General features: G+C 53.2%; 1 protein-coding gene across 1 annotated transcript in view; it reads left to right on the top strand.

Moving 5' to 3' along the window:
* PLEKHH1 (pleckstrin homology, MyTH4 and FERM domain containing H1) overlaps positions 1–23,563 on the top strand; it is a 40,705-nt gene that overhangs the window by 10,253 nt on the left and 6,889 nt on the right. Inside the window, exons 4-22 of the mRNA XM_004584460.3 lie at positions 1,035–1,118; positions 4,187–4,268; positions 4,596–5,353; positions 8,396–8,474; positions 9,072–9,163; positions 11,783–11,933; positions 12,110–12,252; positions 13,140–13,250; positions 14,545–14,631; positions 14,917–15,078; positions 17,596–17,676; positions 17,937–18,119; positions 18,412–18,520; positions 19,316–19,428; positions 20,052–20,228; positions 20,443–20,540; positions 21,331–21,508; positions 21,931–22,086; positions 22,993–23,093. Coding sequence (XP_004584517.2) covers positions 1,035–1,118; positions 4,187–4,268; positions 4,596–5,353; positions 8,396–8,474; positions 9,072–9,163; positions 11,783–11,933; positions 12,110–12,252; positions 13,140–13,250; positions 14,545–14,631; positions 14,917–15,078; positions 17,596–17,676; positions 17,937–18,119; positions 18,412–18,520; positions 19,316–19,428; positions 20,052–20,228; positions 20,443–20,540; positions 21,331–21,508; positions 21,931–22,086; positions 22,993–23,093 — 2,945 coding nt within the window. The remainder of the gene's footprint in view (positions 1–1,034; positions 1,119–4,186; positions 4,269–4,595; positions 5,354–8,395; positions 8,475–9,071; positions 9,164–11,782; positions 11,934–12,109; positions 12,253–13,139; positions 13,251–14,544; positions 14,632–14,916; positions 15,079–17,595; positions 17,677–17,936; positions 18,120–18,411; positions 18,521–19,315; positions 19,429–20,051; positions 20,229–20,442; positions 20,541–21,330; positions 21,509–21,930; positions 22,087–22,992; positions 23,094–23,563) is intronic.

Below are 23,563 nucleotides of genomic sequence, written 5' to 3'. Positions count from 1 at the left end.
ACAAAAATCACTTTATAGCTTTCATCAGTAGATTGTGATCAGAAGAGATGGAATGCTGAGTGTATGAGGACAAAAATCTGACTGTCAGGGTTCTTTAGCATGTTCGAAGGGATTATGTTTTTTCTTTAAGAGAAATGGAGACCGCTGCCCTGTGCAGGTGCACTCCCCCAATGGCTGCAAATGTTGGGGGCCCAAGCTAGGAGGCGGGGACTCCATCCAGGTCTGCCACATGGGTGGCAGGGACCCAGTGACTTGAGCCATCTCCGCTGCCTAAGCAGGAAGCTGCCGACAGGAGGTGGAACTTGGCGTGGAACTCAGTTACCGTGGTGTGGGGTTCAGGCCTCCTAAGCAGCGTACCAAGCCCTGCCCCTTCTGAACTTTGTGCAGTTGCTCCTTGTTCTCACTGTGGCACTGAAGGATGCCTGTGTCCAGGCCCTGTGCTGGACGGGAGAGATAGACTGCCTGTTTCAGGGGTGACCTGAGGGCTTGCCTGGTGTCTCCCGGCAGATAATCTTAGGGTATGATCTCTCCTTTACGACTCTGCTCTTTGCTATGTTGAGGGACCTACTTCAGGAAGTGAATCCTATTTTTATGTTTTACCTGTAAAGGTAATACAGAAGTAATGTGCCTTTCAGGTAAAGTAAGCAGAATTAGTTACAAGTTCGTGGAGAAGGCAGCATGTGTGGCACAGTGGATTAAGCCTCTGCCTGTAATGCCAGCACTCAGTATAGGTGCCGGTGTATGTCCCAGCTGCTCCGCTTCTGACCCAGCTTCCTGTTAATGCACCTGGGAAAGCAGTGGAAGATGGCTCAAGTGTTTAGGTCCCTACACCCATGTAGGAGACCTGGAAGAAGCTCCAGGCTTCAGCCTGACCCAGCCCCAACTACTGGGGAAAACAGATCCATTTTCTAAACTACTTTTTCTATGAGGCCACCACTGGCAGTCACTTGTTCTCACTGCTCAGGCCTTCTCCCCTGCAGCTGTCCACTCTGCAGGTGACTCGTGATTTACTCAAAGCCCTCCCTTTCTTGCAGAAGCAAATGAGAGCTGAGGAAGCAAAGACCGTTCAAGAAAAAGCTGCCAAGATCAAGGAGTGGGTGACATTGAAGCTAGCAGAGGTGAGTCGAAAACTCATCTGGGGCTCTAGCCAGTGTCGGGGGGGCGTGTTGGGGGGACAGCATGATGGCGCTGCCCCGTCCCCCAGGGCTCCCAGCCTCATCCTTTCCCTTTCCCTACCTTTTGTTCCGCCTTGATCAGGTTTCCCTGCAGCTCTGCACTTGCTTGGTCTCCTTTGGATGTTGGGGTGGGGGATGGGGCATCATCTCTGAAAAGTCCCCCTCAGTTTCCTTCTGAACACACACACAGACCCCACCCGTTCCCTCCATCTTTTCCGGCCTTTTATTTATTTAAAAAAAAAATATATATATATATAAAATAATAAATTTATTTGAAAGAGAGAGACAGATCTTCCATCAATTGGTTTATTCCTCAAATGGCTGCGAGGACCAGTGCTGGAACAGGCTGAAACCAAGAGCCTAGAACTTTGTCTAGGTCTTGCACCAGGATGGCAGGAGCCCAGGCACATGGGCCGGCTTCTGCTGCTTTCCCATGGGCATTAGCAGGGAGCTGGACTGGAAGTGAACCAAAGCTTCTCGTATATGGGATGGTGACCTTGCAAGTGGCAGTTTATGTGCTGTGCTGCAGCACTGGTGCCCCTGTGAATTTTTTGAAGTACCTGCATGGACACAGTTTGCCCTTGTTTTTCAACCCAGTGACACGAACTGGGTTCACAGCATTATGCAGCCATCAGCATGTCCATCTATACAACTCTCCTTACCCTGCGCCCCGCCCTGTACCCACTAAATCCTGGTTCCCCAGTCTTTCTCCCCACTGCCCCTCACCAGTAAACCCCATCCCCCTTTCCGTCTCTATCCACTCATTGTGTGTTTTTCGCCCCTCATTTTTTTTTAACTCTGAGTTATGGGACCAGCATTATCTACATGAGCACTGGTTGAAGTCCAGGCTGCTCCACTTCCGATCTGGCTCCCTGCTCATGCCCTGGGAAGGCAGTGAAGGATGGCCCAACTACTGGACTTGCTATACCCAAATGGGAGACCCCGATGGAGTTCCAGGCTCTTGGCTCTGGCCTGGTTCAGTTCTGGCTGTTGTGGCCTTTTGGGAGAGTGAACCAGTGTAGGAAAGATCTCTCTCATTGTCTCTCTCTCTCTGTGTAATTCCACATTTCAAATAAATATTAAAATCTTAAAAAAAAAACCTGCCAGTTAACTTGTAGTACTTACAGGTTTGAACAATGCAGTGTTCCAACATTATATAAACAGCGTACATCAGTCAAACTTGGCAGCCAGCCTTTTCATTTCCTTATCTTTTCTTTCTTCTTGGAGCCTACCGGCGTCTTCTAAGTCTTTGCACAGACTATAATACAGTATTGTGAACCACAGTTGCCTGCTGTGCTGTGGAACACACAGCTCCCCTTCCTTTGTGTGACTGCTTTAGTCCTTATTATGCCTGCATCCACTCCTCACTCCTTCCCCACTCTAGTGATTACTCTTCTAAGACCAGGAATCCAAGTACTGACGTTTCTTTAACTTCTGTGTCTGAGTGGTTTTGTGTCTAAGCGCATGTGGCTTAACGGTCTGATTTCAAGTCCCGTCCATTTGGCTGCCAGCGTCAGGTTTTTGTTCTTGTGAATTGCTAGCATACTGTTGTGTGTCTATGCTGTATTCCCTTAGCCACTCATCCAGGTGGACACCTAGTGGGCTGTTGTGAGTAGTGTTACAGTGACCCTGGGAGCGCAGTGCTGCTAACAGACCTAAAACCGCCTCTTTCGTGGAGTGGGCATTTGGTGAAGCAGTTAGGGCACCACATGAGATGCCCACATGCCACATCATATACTTGGGTTCGACTTTGTCCTTTTCCCATGCACCTTCCTTCTCATGTGCAGCCTTGGAGGCAGCAGATGATGGCTCCAATGTGTGGGTCCCTGCAGCTAACATGGGAGACCTGGATGGAGTTCTGGCTCTTGGGCCTCAGCCTGCCTCACTCCAGCTTTGCCAGGCATTTGGGGAAGAAACCAGTGGATGAGAGATCTCTCTGTCCATTGCCCTTGCCTTTCAAAGAAGTAAAAAACTAAGTAAACAAAAACAACCAGCCTCTTTCTAAACAGAAGGAAAAGGATTGTGGATTGGACAAGACAAAAAGTTTTTCCTCTTCCTCCTGGTCAGGTGTTTCCTACCGGTGGGGGGTGTGAATCAAGAGGCTGCCTGTCTCCTTTCTCTGGATGCACCCTGTCAGGTCACCTGCTGGGCCACAGATTCTTGGGTCTGACACCTAGGTTGCCTGCTTACTCTCTCAGCACTGACTCATGATACAAGATCTCAGGAAGATGTCAGATTATTTAAAAGAAAAGGCAGGCAAGGCAGCGAGTGCAGTAAACTTAGAAGAAGCAGGTTCCCTTTAGCAAAGAGAGAAGGGAATTATGGATTGTGGAGGAGCAAGTCAGACATCAAAGCTGCTGCTGAATTTTTTTCTTAACCTGGGTGGTACACCTGTGAGAATTCATTTCAGAGCCATGTGTGAAGCTATGCAGTGATGTGGGGTGTAGTTTACTATGATGGGAGGGTTTTCCAAAAATTGGTGGAACTCAGAATTGAAAGATAAATTTATTTTTGGTGTAAAACGTTTTTTGAAATCCATGCCTGCCTGCAAGGGGATCGTCAAAACATTCGTGAAAGCCTATTTTAAGATGCTATACAAGCATTTCAAAAATTTAATTCCATTCTCCACAGACTTTTTGAAGTACTGTCACATGACACAATTTTGTTAAAGGTTAAAAATAGCTAGAAAAGGAAGTGTGGGGGCTGCCAAATGGAATTCCGCCCCCACGCAAACCAGTTGGCATGGAGGAAGGGAGGGGGCCAGGGCTCCCCAAAAGGATCAGTCCTGGATGACCTGGTCTTTTTTTGTTTTTCAAAGACTTGGGCTTTTATGTTATTTGTTTTCACCATTCAAAGTGCTCTTTAAACTTAAAACTACTCAATGTCATTTAATAAAGTGATCAAAATGTAAAACAACAACAACAGCAAAACCTAAACCTTAGGCTTTTAACCCTATTTTGAATTATGTGTCTGAATGTGTAGAATGGCTAATTCTTTGTCTTTTTGCTCAGCTGGAGATGGAGAATCAACAGCTGAAAAGCTGTAATCAGCACCTGGCGGAGCAGGTGGGAGCCCTTCAGGATGCACTGGAGGGTAGGTGGGCAAGGAGGTGAGGGTGTGTGTGTGTGTGTGTGTGTGTGTGTGTGTGCAGGATGCACTGGGGGATCGGTGTGTGTGTGTGTTCAGGATGCACTGGAGGGTTAGGTGGGCTAGGAGGTGAGGGTGTGTGTGTTCAGGTGTGTGTGGGTAGGTGGGCAAGCAGGTGAGGGTGTGTGTGTGTGTGTTCAGGATGCACTGGAGGGTGTGTGTGTGTGTGTGTGTATGCACGTATGTGTGTATTCTCCCCTATGTGCATCATAGATGAGGTTGGGGCTGAATCACAGCAACTATCATTATGCCTGGTTTTGCTCCCACTTGCAGCTCTTCGGATGACGCCTTCAGGGAAGCTTCTGGTGTCTTCCCAGGAAACCCCAGAGAAGGAGTGTGCCCCTTCTGGGCCAGGTGCCCAGCCTGTGCCTCAGGACAGTGGCTCCCAGGCTCAGGGCTTCAAGGCATCTGTGCCTGCAGCCTCTCCTGGTGCCCTGCAGAGCAAAGACCTTGTTTGTGAAGCACAAAGCCCTTTGGAGGATTCTAGTTCCAGTGTGACCCCATGTGGGAAAACAGCAGAGGCCCAGTTGCTTCAACCCCATCTGGGAAGAGAGGGCTCACCCAGCCGGCTGGGTGTGAAGCCTCACGCCCCCAGATGTGGTTCAGCCCCCTGGGGTGAGGGTCTGGTCCCTGCCCAAGGAGGAATGCTCCCTGTGACCAAGACCTATGTCAAGGCAGGGGGTCCTGGCAGCAGCCTGACCCTCCCCAAGGCACGGGCTCCCAGCACCCCCCGGGACAGCATCCAGCTGGCCAAGCGGCACCACAGTCAACCCCAAGTGGGCCCTGGGCACTTGGATCAAGTGGTGAGCATTGAGATTGGGACTCTCTCGGTCCTCTACCCTGCGGGCCTTCCCAAGCTGAAGGCTGCAGCTCAGATCTCGGAAGAACCAGAGAAGATGGAGATGGAGGAGCCACCTGCAGCGAGGAAGAAGGAAGACAGGGAGAGCCCCAAGGCCTCTGGAGCTGGGCAGGAGGAAGCAGAACTGGGGTGCAAGCCTCCCACACCGCCCCTGCACCGGTTTCCATCCTGGGTAAGTGATGACTTGGGCTAGGCAGAGAAACAGAGGGTCAAAGCCAACCTCAGGAATGCTGTGCCTTGAGCCTGTCTACATGCTGTTCCCATGAGGCTTCTATTCACCCATGGCCCCAGGAGCCAGAACCATGGAAACTGCCTGCCTGCCTGAGAAGGGATGCGGGCAGTAGCCATCACGGTGTGCCACCCGCTAAGCTGTGTGTCTCACCACCATGCATCTTTTGCACTCAGCTTTGCAGTTCAGAGAACAGGTCTCGTACAGACAGGAACCCCTGTCACCTTCATCATGTCTTTAGATGGTCTTGGGTCATGTTTCACTTCTTGGTCCAATACCGTCTGTACCATTCCACATCAAAGTCGTCAGGCAGCTCTGGGTCCTCCTTCTCCTTGGGCCGCAACTGAGCCTCACACTTGCACAGCCACGCCCGGCACTCCTTAGGAGGCAGGGCGTCCATGTCCAGGGCCATTGCCAGCATGCGTCGTGGCTCTTGGTAGCGAATGTGGAGCAGGTAGAGCCATCCTGCTTGACCAGCAGCACGGGGTAAAGTCGTGCTTAGGCGACAGTTGGCCACTGGCCCTAGTGTTCAACTGTAGCGGAGGTCCAGGCCAGGACAGCCGCTCCCTGCCCTCTTGGCTTCCAGCCCCCGCCCCCTGAGGCCGCATGAGGCACCAACCTATGTCCTCCGCTGTCGCTGAGGAGGAACTCTGACAGTCAGAAGTTTGATCCCCGCTGGGCACGTCGGAAACAAGCTAGGGACAGGGACTTCTTAGGGTGCACCTGTGCTGTCCCCCCCGAGGCCTGCGTTGCCTCATCTTTGCATCTGGAGTTAAACTATTAACTCAGTTACCCTAGGCTGGTTATTCAGCCTCTAGGCTTGAGTTTTCCCATCTCTAAAATGAAGAGACTGGCATCCACTTTAAGGAGATGCCATGATCTGTATGTACTGGCTGCTTTCATTTCTGACTCCTAGTTCCTTACTTATAACGTTGGGTGAAGTGATTCTTTTCTGGAGGCATTGCTTCTGAGTCACTGAAGAAAACTGGGGGAAATGGAGGCACAGATGGCCAAACTGGCCAAAAGTCAAATCTTCTGGAACTGGGCGGGGCTACATGAGGATATTCTGACATGGCCAGGATGGGGGTTCCCACCTACTCCTCACACATGCACCAGCCTCGCTGGGAAGCACCCTCGCAGACACACCCAAAATAATGATCTCTGTGGATGCTAGTGCGGCTCACAGCCGCCGTTTTGTAGGAAGAGGGTATGTGTGTGTCCAGCCAGGTCATAGGGGGCAGGCATGGGAGAAGACAGGATGGACATATGGCCAGGACACTGTGTGCTGGAATGTCAGCTGCTGCCAGGGGCAGCGTTGAGTCCCTAGAGAAAATTGAGGTAGAATGTGTCTCCTGTTAGTGTCCTTTGCAACTCGTCTCTGAGGGGAATGAAGCCATGGGCAGGGCTGCCCAGCACCCAGCCTTTCAGGCAGGACCAGATTGGCCATTTCCCAGCAGTCCTTCATTTTTCAGTCCCGGTGGAGTTCTAGAAACTGTTTTGTTCTAGAAACAGCCTTGCGTCAAACAGTCCTTTGTTCAACCTGAGTCCCTCAGGCTTGAGTTTCATTTCCTCTGTGAGGGTCGAGGTCTGCCCCAGTTGAACTCCGTGACCACTCAGAGAAAAAGTCATCTTTTTGATGCCTGTTTTCGTTCCTGAGGCAGGACACCCTTCCTCTCTGCCCCTGTTTCTTGCCCTGAGGTGCCTGTAGTTACCTCAGCGGCTCCTCCCCTCTCGCCAGCCAGGCCAGCCAGGGCGACCGACAGGAAGCCTTTGGGGCCAGCGGAGGCTGCCTGACCGCTCCTCGCAGCCTGTGTGACTCACTCACCAGTCACCTGAGCAGGCTTTCCCCCAGAGGGCAAGTAGAGCCTAGGGATCTAGAGAAGGGCCTTGTGGGTTGTCTGGGTGAAAAGTGAGCTCTCCAGGCCTATGGGAGCTCTTTGGAAGCAGGGCTGGCTCCCCTGGGTGGCGGCGGGGGTGGGGAGATTCTCCCACAGCAGCGTCCTCTGTGGTGGGGTTCTGAGGTCCCATGGGGATTCAATGAACTTTGTAGCTTGGGCCTGGGGGCTAACCAGAAGCGTATCCCCAATTCCAAATAACTGGCCACCGGATTGTCCTTGCGGTGTGCCTCTGACCGGTTCTTCTTCACCCTGGACGTTTCGGGTGACCCCCTGACACTGCTGATCTCTCAAATGAGTACAATTATGAGAATCAGGTTACTACCCCCCCTTTACTTTTTTTTTTTTTTTTAAGATTTTATCTGAAAGGCAGAGTTATAGAAAGGGAAAAACAAAGAGATTCAACAGCACCCACGTCCGGGCCAGGCCAAAGCCAGGAGCCATCAACTCCATTCTGGTCTCCCCTGTGGGTGGCAAGAGACCAAGCGCTTGGGGCACCTTCTTCCACTTCTCCAGGTGCATTAGTAGGGAGTAGAATGGGCACTGATAAGTAATTCCGGTGTCACAGGTAGTGGTGTAACATGCTATGCCACAGCACTGGCTCTGCCTCTTTGTGCCCAAGGAAGAGGGTAGAGGGGAGAAAGAGAGAGTAAGAGAGAGAGGTGAGATCTGTGGGACCCTGTACAGGGAAACTGCAGAAAAAGTATGTGAAGATGGAATCGAAAGCTAGATTTATTTGAGAACAGTGATTTTTGAAATCTATTCATAGTTTTTCTCTCAATATACATTTTCTGTGAACTTATCTTTTTGTTCCATTTGTCTGCGGACTCTGTGAAGTATCTGCCTGTATCCATAGATATTAGGTGATTGGTTGTGTAATCTGATTCGCATGGCTACCTGAAGGAAAGGCCAGTGTTGTTAGCTCTTAGAGGCTCAGGAATGACCTAACCTGCCCAAGGTCCCTCTGCCAGGAACCAACCCAGCCTGGCAGTGCACCCATACCTGCCTGCCTCCCTCCTCAGCCATGTGTCAGGAGGGGCTGGGATTGTCACAGTCCTGGGGCCTGACTCCCGCGGGCCTCTTATTCCAGGAGAGCCGGATCTACGCCGTGGCCACATCGGGCATGCGGCTGTCAGATGCATCTTCCAGAAGTAGTGCTGCCTGCTGTGGTGAGTCCCTCTGAGGCTGGGCAAGGTGGGGGAGATGCTGGTCCCCTGCTCGCTATTCCAGCAGGTGCATCCCACAAGCAGGGGCTCCCAGCAGGGAGAAGGCAGGCAGCTTCAGCCCCTCGGCAGCTCTCTGGCATAGGGAAAGAGCTGGGCAGGAGCAGTGATCAGGGTCCAAGGTGTCCCACAGGGGGTCCTCCAGCCCAGCCCTGTACCTGTCCAGTATTTTCTTCAGAACAACTGGCTGTGGGGCAGGAGGAGCCCGTGTGCCTGACGTGAGCCATGGGACACCCTGTAGATGACAGAGCAGCCTTTGTAACTGACCTCAGAGAGAGGGATAATAGGTGTGATCATGCGGGGAGTAAAATGATCAAGTCTATTGTGGTAAACCCTATGAGGACCATGGTCCCTGAAGGAAGTGGGGGGGGGTGGGAGGAAAAGAAGGTGACAAGGAAGGCTTTGGGCCCCTCCTGAGACCTATCACGCAGGCTGCTCCTGAGGGGACACTGTGGCCCCAGTCCACCCATTGCAGTGTCCCTGCTCCCCCATGCCCCTCACTGGGTTATGTCTTTGAGTTCATCTCTGCCTCCTTCACTTTAGCTTCAAGCCCTCCTGCCCTCGCCTCTCCTGGACCATTCTCTGGCCTTGTCTACAAGAATGTCACCGTGCCTGTCTACACAGCTCTGAAGGGGGTAAGAAACTGCAAAGAGGGGATGTTGGGGCAGACATTTGGCCTGGCTGTTAAGATGCCAGTAAGATGTTTCCATTCCGTCTTGGAGTACCTGAGTTTGATTCCCAGCTCCTGCACCTGTCTGCTGTTGCTCAAGCGACTGAGTTCCTCGCTCCCAGCTTTGATCTGGCCCAGCCCTTGTTGTTGTGAAGAATGGGGGAGTGAAACAGATGAAGCAACAGAAAGAGGGTGCACACGCATACTTCCGTTTAATGCTTCACTCCCTACATGTCTGCAGCGGCCAGAGCTGGACCAAGCTGAAACCAGGAATCCAGAACCCCATCTAGGTGTCCAAAGCGGGTGGCAAGGGCCCCACTTGGGTCATTTTCTGTTGTTTTCCCAGGTCCATTAGTAGGGAGCTGGGCCTGGGGTGGGGTGGAGCAGCCAGGATTCAAAATGGCACTCTGAAATGCCAAGCTGGCATTGTAAATGTTGACATAACTCATTGTGCCATCATGCTGGTCCTTTTCAGATGTAAAAGAAAAAAACTTAATTAAAAGGAGAGGCCACTGAACTTGGCATGTGATGACCAGAGTGGAGCTCAGAGGTCACGCTTCTGCACAGACAGTGGCCCTAGTCAGAGAGCTCCGTCAGCTACTGCATGTCACTTTGCTTTACGCTGTCTAAAGAAAGGTTTGTGTTAGGAAATTTTGTACCTTGACAAAAATTGGGATTGGTATGAACTTCTAACAGTAAGAAGGTTAGGATTCCATGTACACCTGCCCTTTCTCCCCTCTTTTTGCATGTCTGTGGCATCTTCCAGGTTCCAGGAACACCGTGGCCCCTTCCACACTTGTTGCTCTGTAGGCATACATACGTTTTCAGGCATCAGCTGTCATTGCAACACAGTGTTTTCATAGACAGTTTCATTTTCTTGTTATTGTTGTTTTTGTTTGTTTTTAAAGATTTTTTTTGTCGGAAAGGTAGATTTACAGAGAGAAGGAAAGACAGAGAAAGATCTTCTGTCCTTTGGTTCACTCCCCAAGTGGCCACAATGGCCAGAGCTGAGCCGATCCGAAGCCAGGAGCCCAGAGCTTCTTCGGGGTCTCCCACATGTGTACAGGGTCCCAAGGCTTTGTGCCATTTTCAACTGCTTTCCCAGGCCATAAGCAGGGAGCTGGATGGGAAGTGGAGCAGCTAGGACATACACTGGTGCCCATATGGGATCCTGGCATGTACAAGGCAAGGATTTAGCCACTGAGCCATCACACTGGGCCCTTGTTAGTGGTTTTGTAATTAAAATGACAATACTTAACACTTTTTATAGATGAATAGAAAGCCAAAAGTGAATGTATTGTCACATCACTTTGTCCTAATTCCAACACCAGGGATAGCTTGATGAATGATGGCTTGGTGTTTATTCTGCAAGGACCCCTGCTACATTTCCAGATACGCTGTTTCTCTCTCTTGCACACAAAGCCAGTCACATTATACATGAGTTCTACCTGTCAATTGCTCACCCAGTCATATGTCACGTCCCCACTGTGCTTGTCCTCTCCCTGTGTAGCTGGAGGTGATGTCCAGTCTGTAAGTTCTATAAGACCCATAAGTCATCTGGTTTGGCTCTGCCAAGGCAACCACAGACAGGATTCTAAATTCAGTACATCTATCACAGATTAACTTATTTAAAATATTTATTTGAAAGAGTTGCAGAGAGAAAGATGGAGAGAAAGATCTTCAATTGGAAGTAGAGCTGCCAGGACTCAAGCCAGCAGCCATATGAGATACTAGCACCGCAGGCAGTGGCTTGCCTGCTGTGCCACTATGCCAGCCCCCAGGCTGATGTTTCAATTGATAATTGTATGTGGCCCGAATGATACCATCAACATTCAAATCATCCTTGGCAGAAATAAAGGTGCCCTACCCCTGCTCCAGGTGCACACAGCTACCTGTGCTCTCCAACACTGATTATAGTTTAGATTGCGTTTTTATTTCTGCAGGGGAGGAAAAAAAGAATAAAATAAGCATTGCCTCGGACATCGTCATGCAGATTTGTCTCTGTGCTCCCCCATACGTGTATCTCCCTAGGGTGCTTCTAGAGGTGGACGCTTCAGGACAAATCTTATGAATGGTTTTACATTTTGACACGTGCTGTCAAATTGTCTTTGAGAACAGTTGTTCTCATCACAGTATCGTTTTTGCCACATTCTCTGCTTACTGTGGCCAACATGAGTGTTTTTACATGTTGGCCATTAAGATCCTCTCACTGTTTCATCTTCCCCATCCACTGGTAAAACTCCTGCTCCACACTTGGCTTATGGTGTGGCTTTCTGGCCCCCTAGTGGCCATGAGCAAGGGTGGCAGTCAGCACGTGATTGCCTGCCTAGACGGGGCAGTTCCTTAGGGGATGCCAGTGGATGGTGTGTGCAGGAAGTGTATACAGGAATAAAGACAGGAAGGGACCCTTCACTGCTTGGAGCAGTTGTGTGTCAGAGTCCCAGCTAGGGAAGAGCCTTGATGTTGCCCAAGTCGGGCTGAGCTGGCCACAGCCTCTACAGGCACTTGGAGTCGTGATGCACCTGCAGGGTGGGAGGAGCTTGTTTGGCAGCCTGAGCTGCAACAGGAGGAATCTGTGTTGCAGAGAGCCACGCAGATCAGCAACGTGCCCTTCGTGGACGAGTCCTCCGGCTCTGACGATGACTGCAGCTCTCAGGCCAGTTTCCGGACGTCAGTGCCCTGCTCTGAGTCCCGCAAGGCCAGTGGCCTGGGCAGCCCCCGAGCCATCAAGAGAGGTGAAGAAAGGGAGCCGCAAGACGGCCCTCCCCTCTTGCCCAAGGCTTTTGTCCGCATGGTAGTGCTCATGAGGGGGTCCCTGCTGGATCTGTGTCTGGGACCCCTAGCCCCAGCCTGGGTGATGAAGTGGGGGAGAAGCATGACCTGACCTTGACTTCTCCTCCTCACGTGGCAGGTGTGTCTGTGTCCTCTCTGAGCTCCGAGGGTGACTATGCCATCCCCCCTGATGCCTGCTCCCTGGACAGTGACTACTCAGAACCTGAGCACAAACTGCAGCGCACCTCGTCCTACTCCCCAGACGGGCTGGGCCCAGGCGCGGTGAGCTGGGAGCACAGTGCCACCCGACGGGCGGGACAGGGCGGGAGAAGACCACGGCTCCAGACACTGGTGGCAGCTGTGGAAAAGGAGGGCTCCATGGGGTCACTGGAGGGAGGCAGGGGTGTGGTGGGCAGGGCACATTGACGGTCAGATATACAGAACCCACATGGCAGAGCACAGGTTGCCCAGGAGCTCCTTGGCCAGCCAGGAAGGGTCAGTTACTGAGAGCCCACCATGGCTCCCTTCCCAGCCCCACAGGATGTGTTTATATGTATTAAATTACTTTGTCTGTCTGTACCCCGCCCTGGGACACTTAACCGAGTTCATGTCTATTGAGCCCTTACTTGCCAGGCACTGTGCTCAGAACGTCTCAAACACTGGTCCTTGGTCCTCTCAGATTAGTGCCCCATTTTAAGGGTGGGAAGCATGAGGCTCAGAAACATGCCTCTTCATGCCAAGACTAGCAGTAGTTGATCCATGTCTGTCTCACTTCCTGGCCCTGATCCCACACATTCCCATTTTCACATGCCCTGCTCCGTGAACTCTATACCCAGCTAGACTGTGCCCCGAACCTGCTTTTTTCTCTTCCTTTCCCCCTGCCCCACTCCCTCCTCTCAGCTTGTCCAAAGCTTTCCTTTGCTGAAGGCCTCTGTAGCCAGCCTCTGGTCGCCCCTGTCCTGCCACCTTCTCATGGTAGCGGGACCCCATGCTGTGTTGGTCCTCTCTGCATCAGGGCATGGGATGAAACCTCACAGAGGGGTGCTCAAGCGTTATTGAAAAATCATGGATGACAAAGATGTGACTCCGCTGGACCGTGGTGGTCAGGGACCCCAGATGATGTCCTTGTTCTGTTCCTCCTCCTCCCCCGGCACATTCTCGCCCGTCAGGAGTCACTGGAGAAGTCGGGGTACCTGCTGAAGATGGGGAGCCGTGTGAAGACATGGAAGAGGCGCTGGTTTGTCCTGAGACAGGGACAGATCATGTACTACAAGTCCCCGGTGAGATGGTCCAGATCCAGTACTGCGAGACAGGTGCTGGGGGAGCTCGGGAGGCCCGGAAGCCAGAGGGCAAAGGTGTGGCAGGTGGGAGAACAGCCTGGCCGGCACCCAAGGTGGCTCGGTGCCGCACAGGGGGACTGCCGGGTGGGGAAGGCCGTCCCAGGCAGTTGGCTTGGCTCCCTCCTCTACAGGGCCTGGTGCCATGAAAGGCCTGTCCTTAACCTGCCCTCCCAGCAACAGGGCCATCAGCTTCTGTGCCTCCCTCCTGTGCTGTTCGGAGGCTTGGAAGCTGGTGACTAGTTTGACAGGACCACTCTGGAAAACCATTTTTAATATCTTAAAGAAGGCAACGGGACTGCAGTTAGTTGGTTGTGGCTGTCTCCACTGCCACTTCAAAGATTCCCAGTCATCTTGCTCTGTGAGAAGTATGCCTCAGTTGATTAGTCATGTCTGCAGTGGCACTGGGTAGAATAACTGGGGGCATGGTGGAACTTCGGGAACTCCATGGAAAATGGAATTAAAAGGTGTTGGGTACAAAGTAATTTCTGAAAACTATATGTATGTTTTACTTACTATGTATTTTCCATGAACATTATATATTTTCCTTTTTTCCATGAACATTATAAAAATCCTTTTTGTATACTTTTTTTTCCCATACCTCATATGAAGGATATAGTAGAAAGAACTGAAGATCTTTATAATTCAATGATAGCTTGGTGGCTTCTAACCCTCGGACACCCCCTCCTTTTTGGAGAGAGGGGGAGAGACAAAGAAACTGACAGAGAAATAGTTGTCACCCCTTTGTTCAGGCCCTCCAGAGCATCAGCCAGGAGGCTAAGGCCAGGAGCTGGGCACTCCGTCTAGGCCTTTTTATGTGAGTGGCAGGACCCCACCACCTGAGCTGGCGATGTTACATCCAGGTCAGCATCAACAGGAAGCTGCAGTCAGGAGCAGACCCAGGACTCAGCCCCAGGCAGTCCAGCATGGGATGCTGGCATTCTAATGGGCGTCTTCACACCTAGGCCAGATGCCCATCCACCCCCACCCTTGGACACAATGTGAAGACCCATTCTGATTGGGTTGTGTGTGTGTGTGTGTGTGTGTGTGCACATGCATCAGGAGGACTCCTTTTTCTAATCATGGTCCCGTTCAACTAGAACCTGAAGCCAGGGCAGTTTGTCCAGCACACCATAGCTTTTCCCCTTGCCTGTGACCCGGAGTACGATGGGAGGGTAAAGGAGACGCACTAGGACGTGTCCACACTCCAGCTGCTTTCCTGTTCCCTCCTTTCCAGAGTGATGTCATCCGGAAACCGCAAGGTCAAGTGGATCTCAACTCCCACTGCCAAATTATTCGAGGAGAGGGGTCACAGACGTTCCAGGTGAGCTTGCTGCCGACAGTTGGTAGTGCAGCTGGTTCCCTCTGAGACAGAGTGGTGGATGGGCCACATGCCTATGAACTAGAGGAGGTGCGTCCGCATCGGGATGTGGTCCTGGTTGATGGGTGAGAGAGAGGACGATGCAGTGCGAGGGGAGGGCGGGGACAAGGGAGGGAGCGGTGGGGCAGGAAGCAGGGAGGCCCTCTACAGGGGTTGCCGTCTTGGGCTGCCCCGGCACCCTGTCTGCTGACTTTGTCTGGCATTTCACCCTCCCCAACTGATGCGCAGCTCATCTCCGAGAAGAAGACCTACTACCTGACAGCCGACTCGCCCAGCCTGCTGGAGGAGTGGATCCGTGTGCTACAGAGTCTCCTGAAGGTGCAGGCCACAGGGCCTCCCGCCACGCCTCAGGGTGGCACCAAGCCCACCGTGAAGGGCTGGCTGACCAAGGTATGGAGGGAGGAAGAGAGGCTGGGAAGGAGTGGGAGCCACGGAGGACCAGGGCTGGGGCATCCCTCCTTGCCCACGGCTCCCCTCTACAGGAGATTTCCTCCCAGTCCTCAGTGGCTGGGCCCCAGATGCGGCCTGATCGCACAAGGTGATGGAGGCTCCTTCCCAGCACCTGTCCTAATGTGGAGGTGGGAAAGCAAGGCTTGTGCCCATTCAGGGCTCCTTATACCCCGCCTCCACCACAGCACAGAATTCCTAGCTGAGTGAGAGGAGCATTCAAGGCCTTGGGGATCCCCAGCACTGTCCTGGAGACATTTTTGGTAGAGTCCTTCTGGTGGCAAAAAGCAGAGATGTACTTTTCCTCCTCAGGAGAGGGAAGTGAACCAGGAAGCTCGTGAGCTAGAGCATAGCACACACATGGATGTAGTCTGCCACCGCATCCCTGCTCAGTGTGTGTTCACGTCATCACTGCCTGTCTGCAGTTTCTGTTCTCCTGGGGGCTTAGCCTGCCAGAGCCCTGACCACCCTCCCGGTGTCCTGGCAGCTCTGGCCGCCCGCCTGCAGGTTCTTCCTGCATTCCTAGTCGCGGAGGTGGAATGTCTGGTCAGCCTGGTTTACCTTTTCTAATTTATATGTGAAGTACTCATGCGTGTCTGTTGGGCACACAGTGACATTTCAATACTGTTTCCTGCGTGAGGTGGTCAGACCAGGGGACTTAGCAGCTTCACCACCGCAGGCATGGATTATCGCTTTGCAATGGCAACATTTAGATCTTCTGTACTGGTACCTTTGAAAGAGTTAGTGAATTACTGTCAGCCATAGTCATCCTACTGTGTGTTATACAGACACATGGGGAGTTATTCCTTCTGTGCAGCCTCTCCCCAGTACCTGTTAGCCATCCTTACTCCTGCCTTTCCTCCTCCAGCCTATAATAATCATTTTCCATGCCTTTTCTTTGTTTTCAATTTTATTGGAAAGGCACAGTGACCAAGACAAGGATGGAGAGAGAGCTCCCACCTGCTAGTTCACCAAATGCTCTTGACAGCTATTGGCTGAGCCGAGCCAAAGCCAGAGGCCCAGAATTCAAGCTGCATCTCCCAGATGAATAGCTATGACCCGAGTATTTGAGCCATCATCTGCTGCCTCCCAGGGTGTGAGTTAGCCAGAAACGGGATCACAAGCAGGGTAGGCAGGACCCGACCAGGCACTCAGATGTGCGTTGTGGGTATCCCAAGTGGCAAGTTAACCACCGCACCAAATGCCTGCATTATGGCTCATCTTTTAATGGCAGATCGAGGGTTACAGAGTAGCCCACGTATTGACAGGCAGGGTGCCCCGTGGCACAGGCATGGCACAATTGTTGTGAAGGGATGTTTCAGGGGTACACATTTGACTTAAGTTGAGATACAAGTTAAGGAGCCGTGTGTTGGCTGCAGCTGTTAGTTGGCTGCTTGGGGCGCTTGCATCCTCTACTGGAATCACTAGGCTGTAGTCCCAGCACCACTCCCAGTCCCATCTCCCAGCTGATGTGCACCCTGGGAGGTGATGGCCTAAGTACTTGGGTTTCTGTCACTCACCTAGGAGAACCAGACTGAGTTCCTGGCTTCCGGCTTTAGCCCAGCCAAGCCCTAACTCCTGTAGCCATTTAGTGAGCACCCTTTCTGTCTCTTTGCCTGATTCATATAAACAAATATGCTACCAAGAGCTGATATGGTGACAAAATGGTTTGTAGTGTTGCCTGCAACCCTGGTATTCCATATGAGTGCCAGCCCGGGTCACAGGTCCTCTACTTCTGATCGAGTTTCCTACTGATGTGCCTTGCAAGAAAGTGGAAGATGGCTCAAGGATTTGGGTCCCTACCAACCACGGGGAAGAGTAGTAGTGACAGAACTCCAGGCTTCGGCCTGGCCTACTGCCCACCAGTGTGGTCATCTGGGGAGTGAACCACCAAATAGAAGATCTCTCCCTCCTCCCTAACCCCTTTCTTTCTAACTCTGCCTTTCCAAGAGATAAATGAATCTTTGTTTAAAAGAAATTTTAAAAGCCAGGATGTCGTAGGGCTGGCAAAATGGCTCAGTTAGCTAATCCTTCACCTGTAAGTGCTGGCATGCCATATGTGCACCCATTTGTGTCGCAGCTGTTCTACTTCCCATCCACTCCCTGCTTGTGGCCTGGGAAAGCAGCTGAGGATAGCTCAAGTCCTTGGGACCCTGTACCCACGAGGGAGAGCCTGGTTCCTGATTGGCTCAGCTCTGGTTCTTGTGGTCATTTGGGAAATGAACCAGTGAATGGATCTTTCTCTTTGTTTCCTTCTCTTTGTTAATCTGCTTTTCCAGTAATTTAAAGGAAAAAAAAAGTGTTGCTGTCCCATTACTTAGGAGCCAAGTGGTATATCCACATAGGACCCAAGTTTTGACTGTAAGTGTGAAATCTCTGCCCACTGTGGCTCTCTTTCCTGGTCCTAGGTTTAGTTCCTGGCTGTATTTCTGATGAAGTCAGGTTGTTTCTGTCTTGCAGGTAAAGCATGGCCACTCCAAGCTCGTCTGGTGTGCTCTTGTTGGGAAAACCTTCTACTACTATCGGAGCCACGAAGACAAGGTACCTCCTGGGCCTCGAACTCCTGCCAGCACCTAAACCACGTGACTGTGGCTTGCATGTCCTGATGGGGGTGCCCAGCTTCAGCCCTAGCTGCCCCACCACCCCACAGCGAGCCCAAAAGTCAGTCCATGGGATCTCTGCTGCCTGTGTGGCCCGTGTGTGTCCTGCTGCCCGTCCATGTTCACATCACCAGTCCTCCAGAGTGGAAGACTTCCCATGCCCTGTGGGGCTCGCTGCTCATGGCTGGCCGTTGTCCACAGCGCCCCCTAGGCCGGCTGCCTGTGCGGGATGCGCGCATCGAGGAAGTGGACCGCTCCTGTGACTCTGATGAGGACTACGAGGCTGGAGGGACTGGCCGGCTGCTTTCTTCCCACTGCACGTTGGTGATCCACCCGCCTGAGCACAGCCCTACCTATCTCCTCATTGGCACCAAGCATGAGAAGGTAGGGGAGTGGCTTGGTTCTGTCATTTTCACCTTGCTTTCTCTGCCCACCCCCCCGGCTTCCCAGAAGACCCTTGGGTAGTTGATATTATTTAAGTATTCCTTTATACTGAATCTTCTCAGGGGACCAGCATCGCTTCCCTGGGGCCATGAGAAAGAACCCCAAACTTGGAAACTTGGGGTCCCGTTCCCCAAGACTGATGCCCTTGACCTGTGTGTGCTCCAGCCTGGGAGCCCTTGGCCTGCACCCTCCCTGCCCTGTCCGCCATCCTGTGACTCTTACCCTCTTCCAGGACACGTGGCTTTACCACCTCACGGTGGCTGCAGGTGGCAGCAGCGCCAAGGTGGGCACTGCCTATGAACAGCTCATTGGAAAACTGATGGACGGCGAGGGGGACCCAGGTAAGGCGAGCGAGGGTGGCCATCTGCAGAGAGTGCAGAGTGGTGGCTGTGTGCTCATGGCTTAAGAAGCGAAACAAAGCTTCTTAAGCTTCTCTTGTCCACTGAAGCTGCTTGAGAAATATCTAAACTGTGCAGAAGGAGTTCCCAGGCCAAGCTCCAGGGCCCTGCCCACCTGTGGCCAGCATACCAAGGTCACTGCGCCATATCTGGGCGGGAGAGTTTATCTGGGAAGCGAAGACTTTGCAGTGACCTTGGTAAATGTTTCACTTTGTTGAGCCTGCAGCTTCGCCAGCTGGGCAGAGGGGTTGAAGAAGGACGGTAGCTGGTTAATCTACAGTGAGAACTGGTTAATCAATAAAGGAAGCATAAATTGGGATCCAGCCCAAGCTGAGCCTGGGTTGTTCTGGGCTCTTTGTTTTACTACTGATTTCTCAAGGGGCGTGGACAAACTCACACACCCCAGAGACCCCACACCCTCCCCTGCTCCAGGGCTCATTGGCTTCAGGCTGTGCTCACGGTGCACCACAGTGACCAGCGCTGTGAGGACGTGGTCAACCCTGCACACACACACACACACACACACCTTGCTTTAGCCCCCTGGGCAGTGTGGTGACTGGCATCCTGTGCAGCCTTGCAGGCGTGTGCTCACTGCACAGCCACCCTCCAAGGATGACAGAGCCAGCACAGCCCAGCTGTCCCCACCTTCCCTGTGGTGTGAGGTGGGAGTGGGACACGGCCATGGGCTTGTTCCTCTGTGGTAACTGCTGCTGCTCTCTGGTGCCCTGGCTTTGGCAGACTCCCCTCTCTGGAAGCACCCCACACTGTGCTACACCAGACATGGGCTGGCGGCCTCCCTCACCACTCTGCCCTCCGAGGCCCTGCAGACTGAGGCCCTCAAACTCTTCAAGGTAAAGGGGGACCATGGCCCATACTCAGCAACTTGACAGAGCCCTGCACTGTGCACCCTGGTAGGGGGTGTGTGAGGGGGTAGACCACCACCATCCCCCTCCCCTGTCAGGCTCAGGTGGAGGAGACCCTGCAGGAAGGGACAGCCCAGAGGGGGTATCCGGAGAGGAGGGGAGAGTCCTCCAGGGCCTCTGGTGTGTTGTCCCTGTCACTGGGAGGTACCCGGGGGACACACTGGCTGAGGAGCTCCCCTCCTGCTGGGGCTAACAGGAGAGGCTCGGTTCATGGTGCTTCTGGACACGAGAGAGGCTGACCTGTTTCAGAATGTTCTTTGTGCCCATGTGAATTTTGGTTTTTTGAAAAAAGAAATAATAACGCACCTAACAGATTTGCTTATGTAAACATACTCCTGTCTCGCTTATGTAATGGAAACATTGAGAGGAGGGAAGATTCTCTCCACAAGCAAAGATGCTGCCAGCAATGACGGTACTCACAGAGAGGTTGGCAGCAGGGACCTTGAGGCCCAGGCTAACGGCGCTTTCTCGAGTGAGGGGCCCATCATGCTGCATCAGGGCAGCAGCGAGGGGGGTATGGTCTGCCCCTGCCCACTGCTGTCCCCCTCCAGTCCTGCCAGCTCTTCATCAACGTGCCTGTGGAAGCTGCCTCCGTGGACTACCACGTATCCCTGGCGCAGACGGCCCTGCAGGTCTGCCTGGTGCACCCCGAGCTGCAGAGTGAGATCTACTGCCAGCTCATGAAGCAGACCAGCTGCCGCCCCCCTCAGAAGTACTCTCTTGTGCAGGTGGGTGCCCTCCACCCCCGGGCACAGCAGCTGACTGGAGCTTTGGGCAGGAGGTGACTTAGTGGGTATGCTGTGGCTTCCCTGGCTGAGCACAGTGAGAATGTACATTTCCCATCCTGGGGAATCCTGGCCAAGTCAGCCTTCCCAGTGGATATGAGGGTTGGGGAGCCTGCAGATCCAGCGCTTACTGCCCCCCCCATTGTACCCTTGGCAGTGCTGGCAGCTCCTGGCTCTGTGTGCCCCACTTTTCCTGCCCCAGCACCACTTCCTCTGGTACGTCAAACAGCAGCTGCAGCGCCACGCAGACCCCAGGTGAGCGCCCACCATTCCCCTGCCGCGCCAACACTCTCAGTGAGCATGGAGAAAGGACGGAGCAGGGTTGACATTGGGGCATTGCAGGTTAGGCTGCTGTGTGAAATGCAATCCCATAGCACAGTATCCAGTTCAAGTCCCAGCTGCTCCACTTCCCATCAAGCTTCCTGCTAATACACCTTGGAAGGCAATGGAAGAGGATCCAAGTATTTGAGCTGGGAAACCAGGGTAGAGTTCCTGGTTCCTGGCTTTGGCTGGCTCAGCTTTGGTCATTGTGGCCCTTTGGGGAGTTAACCAGCCGATGGAAGGCCTCTTTCTCCCCCCCCCAACTTTCCTCACCCTGCCTTTCAAATAAATAAATCATTAAAAAGAAAACAAAAAAAAAGGGCCAGGGAGAAGAGATTGCTAGCTCCTCATATCTGCTCAGGGGTGGCAGACCTCCCCGTGGGTGGTGTACACGGTTGGGCACGTGGAAATCCAGGCTGTCCGAAACATCTCCACACACCGACCATGTGCCCATGCACCATTTTGTGGGGCCTCTCAGGTGAATCCCTGTTGCCCCCAGATTATCCCCAAATGTTCTTTCTCTGTTGCCACACTCTGGCTTCTGGAAGAAAGCAATGCAGGCCAGCGTGCAGGGGTTCCGAGTGCCAGGTGGCAGCCCGGAGTGAAGTCTTAGCCTGGAGCTGTGACCCTGGCTACGTCTGGGTGGTGGCTAAGGTCTCTGTGCCTTGGTAGCAGGCATGAGCAGAGACCCCACTGTGACCCCTTTTTCCTTCCCTGTCTCTAGGAGTGAGACCGGCCAGTATGCCACCTACTGCCAGCGGGCAGTGGAGAGGACCCTGCAGGCTGGGGAGCGGGAAGCCAGGCCGTCGCGCATGGAAGTGGTGTCCATCCTGCTACGCAACCCCTTCCACCACTCTCTGCCGTTCAGCATCCCCGTGCACTTGGCCAATGGGACGTACCAGGTGTGGGGGCCATGTGGGCACCGCCCAGGTTCTTCACCAGCAGGAGGGACGGACCCGGGTTCTAGCATGGAGAGCTTGAATCTCCAGTGTGTCACTGTCACATGGCCTGGGAGTAGATCTTGAGACCCAGCAGGTGAACAGGCCAGCAGAAGCACTGACCAAGGCAGGGCCACAGCACATGGACAGCAGAGAAGGAACCAGGCCTGTGTTCCACCCCAGTTGACAGTGGACAGGCCCGGACTCCTTCCATGCTGGCCCTCAGTGTGGAGCTCAGGCACCAGCTTGCTTGGGCCTCTCCTGGTCACCGTCATGTTGGCTGTGCCCAGCGCCCTCCACGGCCCCTGGGCTCCTCTCAGGAAGTTCCCCCAACACCCCCAAGGCCGACCCTCTCTTACTGCGTCACCTCCAACTTCCCCCGTCAGGTGGTCGGCTTCGACGGCTCCTCCACTGTGGATGAGTTCCTCCAGCGCCTCAACCAGGAGACGGGCATGCGCAGGTCATCCCACTCTGGCTTCGCCCTCTTCACGGACGATCCTTCTGGCCGGGACCTGGAGCACTGCCTGCAGGGGAGCATCAAGGTGGTTCCCCCTCCCCAGCTACACAGCAGGGGATCAGGGCCCGATTGGCAGGCCTCAGGGTGTTGAGCAGCCCCATTTGGGGCTGAGGCCAGAGTGCCAGCACATGTGTTCTTGGCTTGAGAGACAAGCTCCTGCAGGGTGTTGCATTCCCCCACGGGCCAGGCAGCTGCCAGGGGACTCTCAACGGTGGGTAGGGACGGGCAAACCCCACCGCACCTGCTGCCCACGTGCCTACTCATGGGTGTAAACGCTGTGCCTAGATCCACTTAGTGCAGCGCCATACATGGGCTCCTCCCCTCTGCCCTGCCAGGCCCCTGCTTAGTGTAAAGGGTTCTCTATGATTCCTGTCTGAATAAAGTCCCTTGAATGGGACTTAAGACTGACCTTAACTGCCATCGGGATCTAGTGCCGTGGCGGGTGTTGAGAGTCTGTGGCAAGGCCCTGTAGCCCTGGTGGGTGTGTTCGGCTCTGGCGTCTGCCTTCCCCTCTCTAATGGGACCTGGGCTTCTACAGGCCTTTCCATTGCCTGGACAAACTAGGCCTGCCCCTTGTCTGCTTATGCACACTGGGGCACCTGCCAGGCTTTGTGACACGGCAGCCTTTGGTCGTATGTATTCAAGAGGAAGCTGGCGGTCAGAGGGATGGGAATGAAGCAAGGACAGGCAGCTGTGGCTTCCCACAGGGGGCTGCCCCCTGAGCCTCTCAGGCAGCCATGTTCCTTGCTTTGCCACTGCCCCTGCCTGGTGCTCCTACCCCCTTCCTGTCTGCAGCCAGGTCCTGGGAACCCCAGGTCTAGGGGAATGCAGAGGTCACTGGGTCCTCCGACCCCACCACAGTGCAGCCCGGGTGGAATCTTGTTCCTTTCCCCAGCGGCTTTCCTGACCTTTCCCCTCTGGCCTCTTGAAGATCTGTGACGCCATCTCCAAGTGGGAACAAGCCCTGAAGGAGCTGCACCCTGGCAAGACTGAGGGTGGAACCCGCGTCGTGAAGCTTATGTACAAGAACAGGTGCTGAACGCTCGCTATTGGTGCTGCTTCTGGGTGCCGCTTCACCTCCCCGTCAGGTGGTCTGTCACAGGCAGGCCGAGTGGCCCTCAGACACCTGCTACAGAGCCTGCTGGTGGGCACAGGCTGGGCTTCCATCCACCTGCTCTGTGTTCTGTGTACTGATGCCTGTGTGTGCACACACTTGTGGCAAAAACAGACCAGCGTTATGTATTCCCTAATGAAAGTCTGAATGAGTACCAGATATTTAAGGCTTCATAAATAGCTCAAATTCCAGGAAAACTCATAGGAAGTCTTCAAAAAGTCTGTGAAAAAGTGTACAATAGGAAAAAAAAAAACACCCTGTTTGTATTTTTAATTTTCTTCTCCCTACACCCCCCTAAAAAAATCCTTATCTTTGAATTCCACTTTCCACAAACTTTAAATACCCCAGTACAAAAGTAGACTCTTTGACTTTCTTATCAACTTGAATG

The sequence above is a fragment of the Ochotona princeps genome, chromosome 26 (genome assembly GCF_030435755.1).
Source record: "Ochotona princeps isolate mOchPri1 chromosome 26, mOchPri1.hap1, whole genome shotgun sequence".
Taxonomy (NCBI): domain Eukaryota; kingdom Metazoa; phylum Chordata; class Mammalia; order Lagomorpha; family Ochotonidae; genus Ochotona; species Ochotona princeps.
The sequence above is the reverse complement of the archived record's forward strand: the minus strand, read 5'-3'. Positions and strand labels throughout refer to the sequence as shown.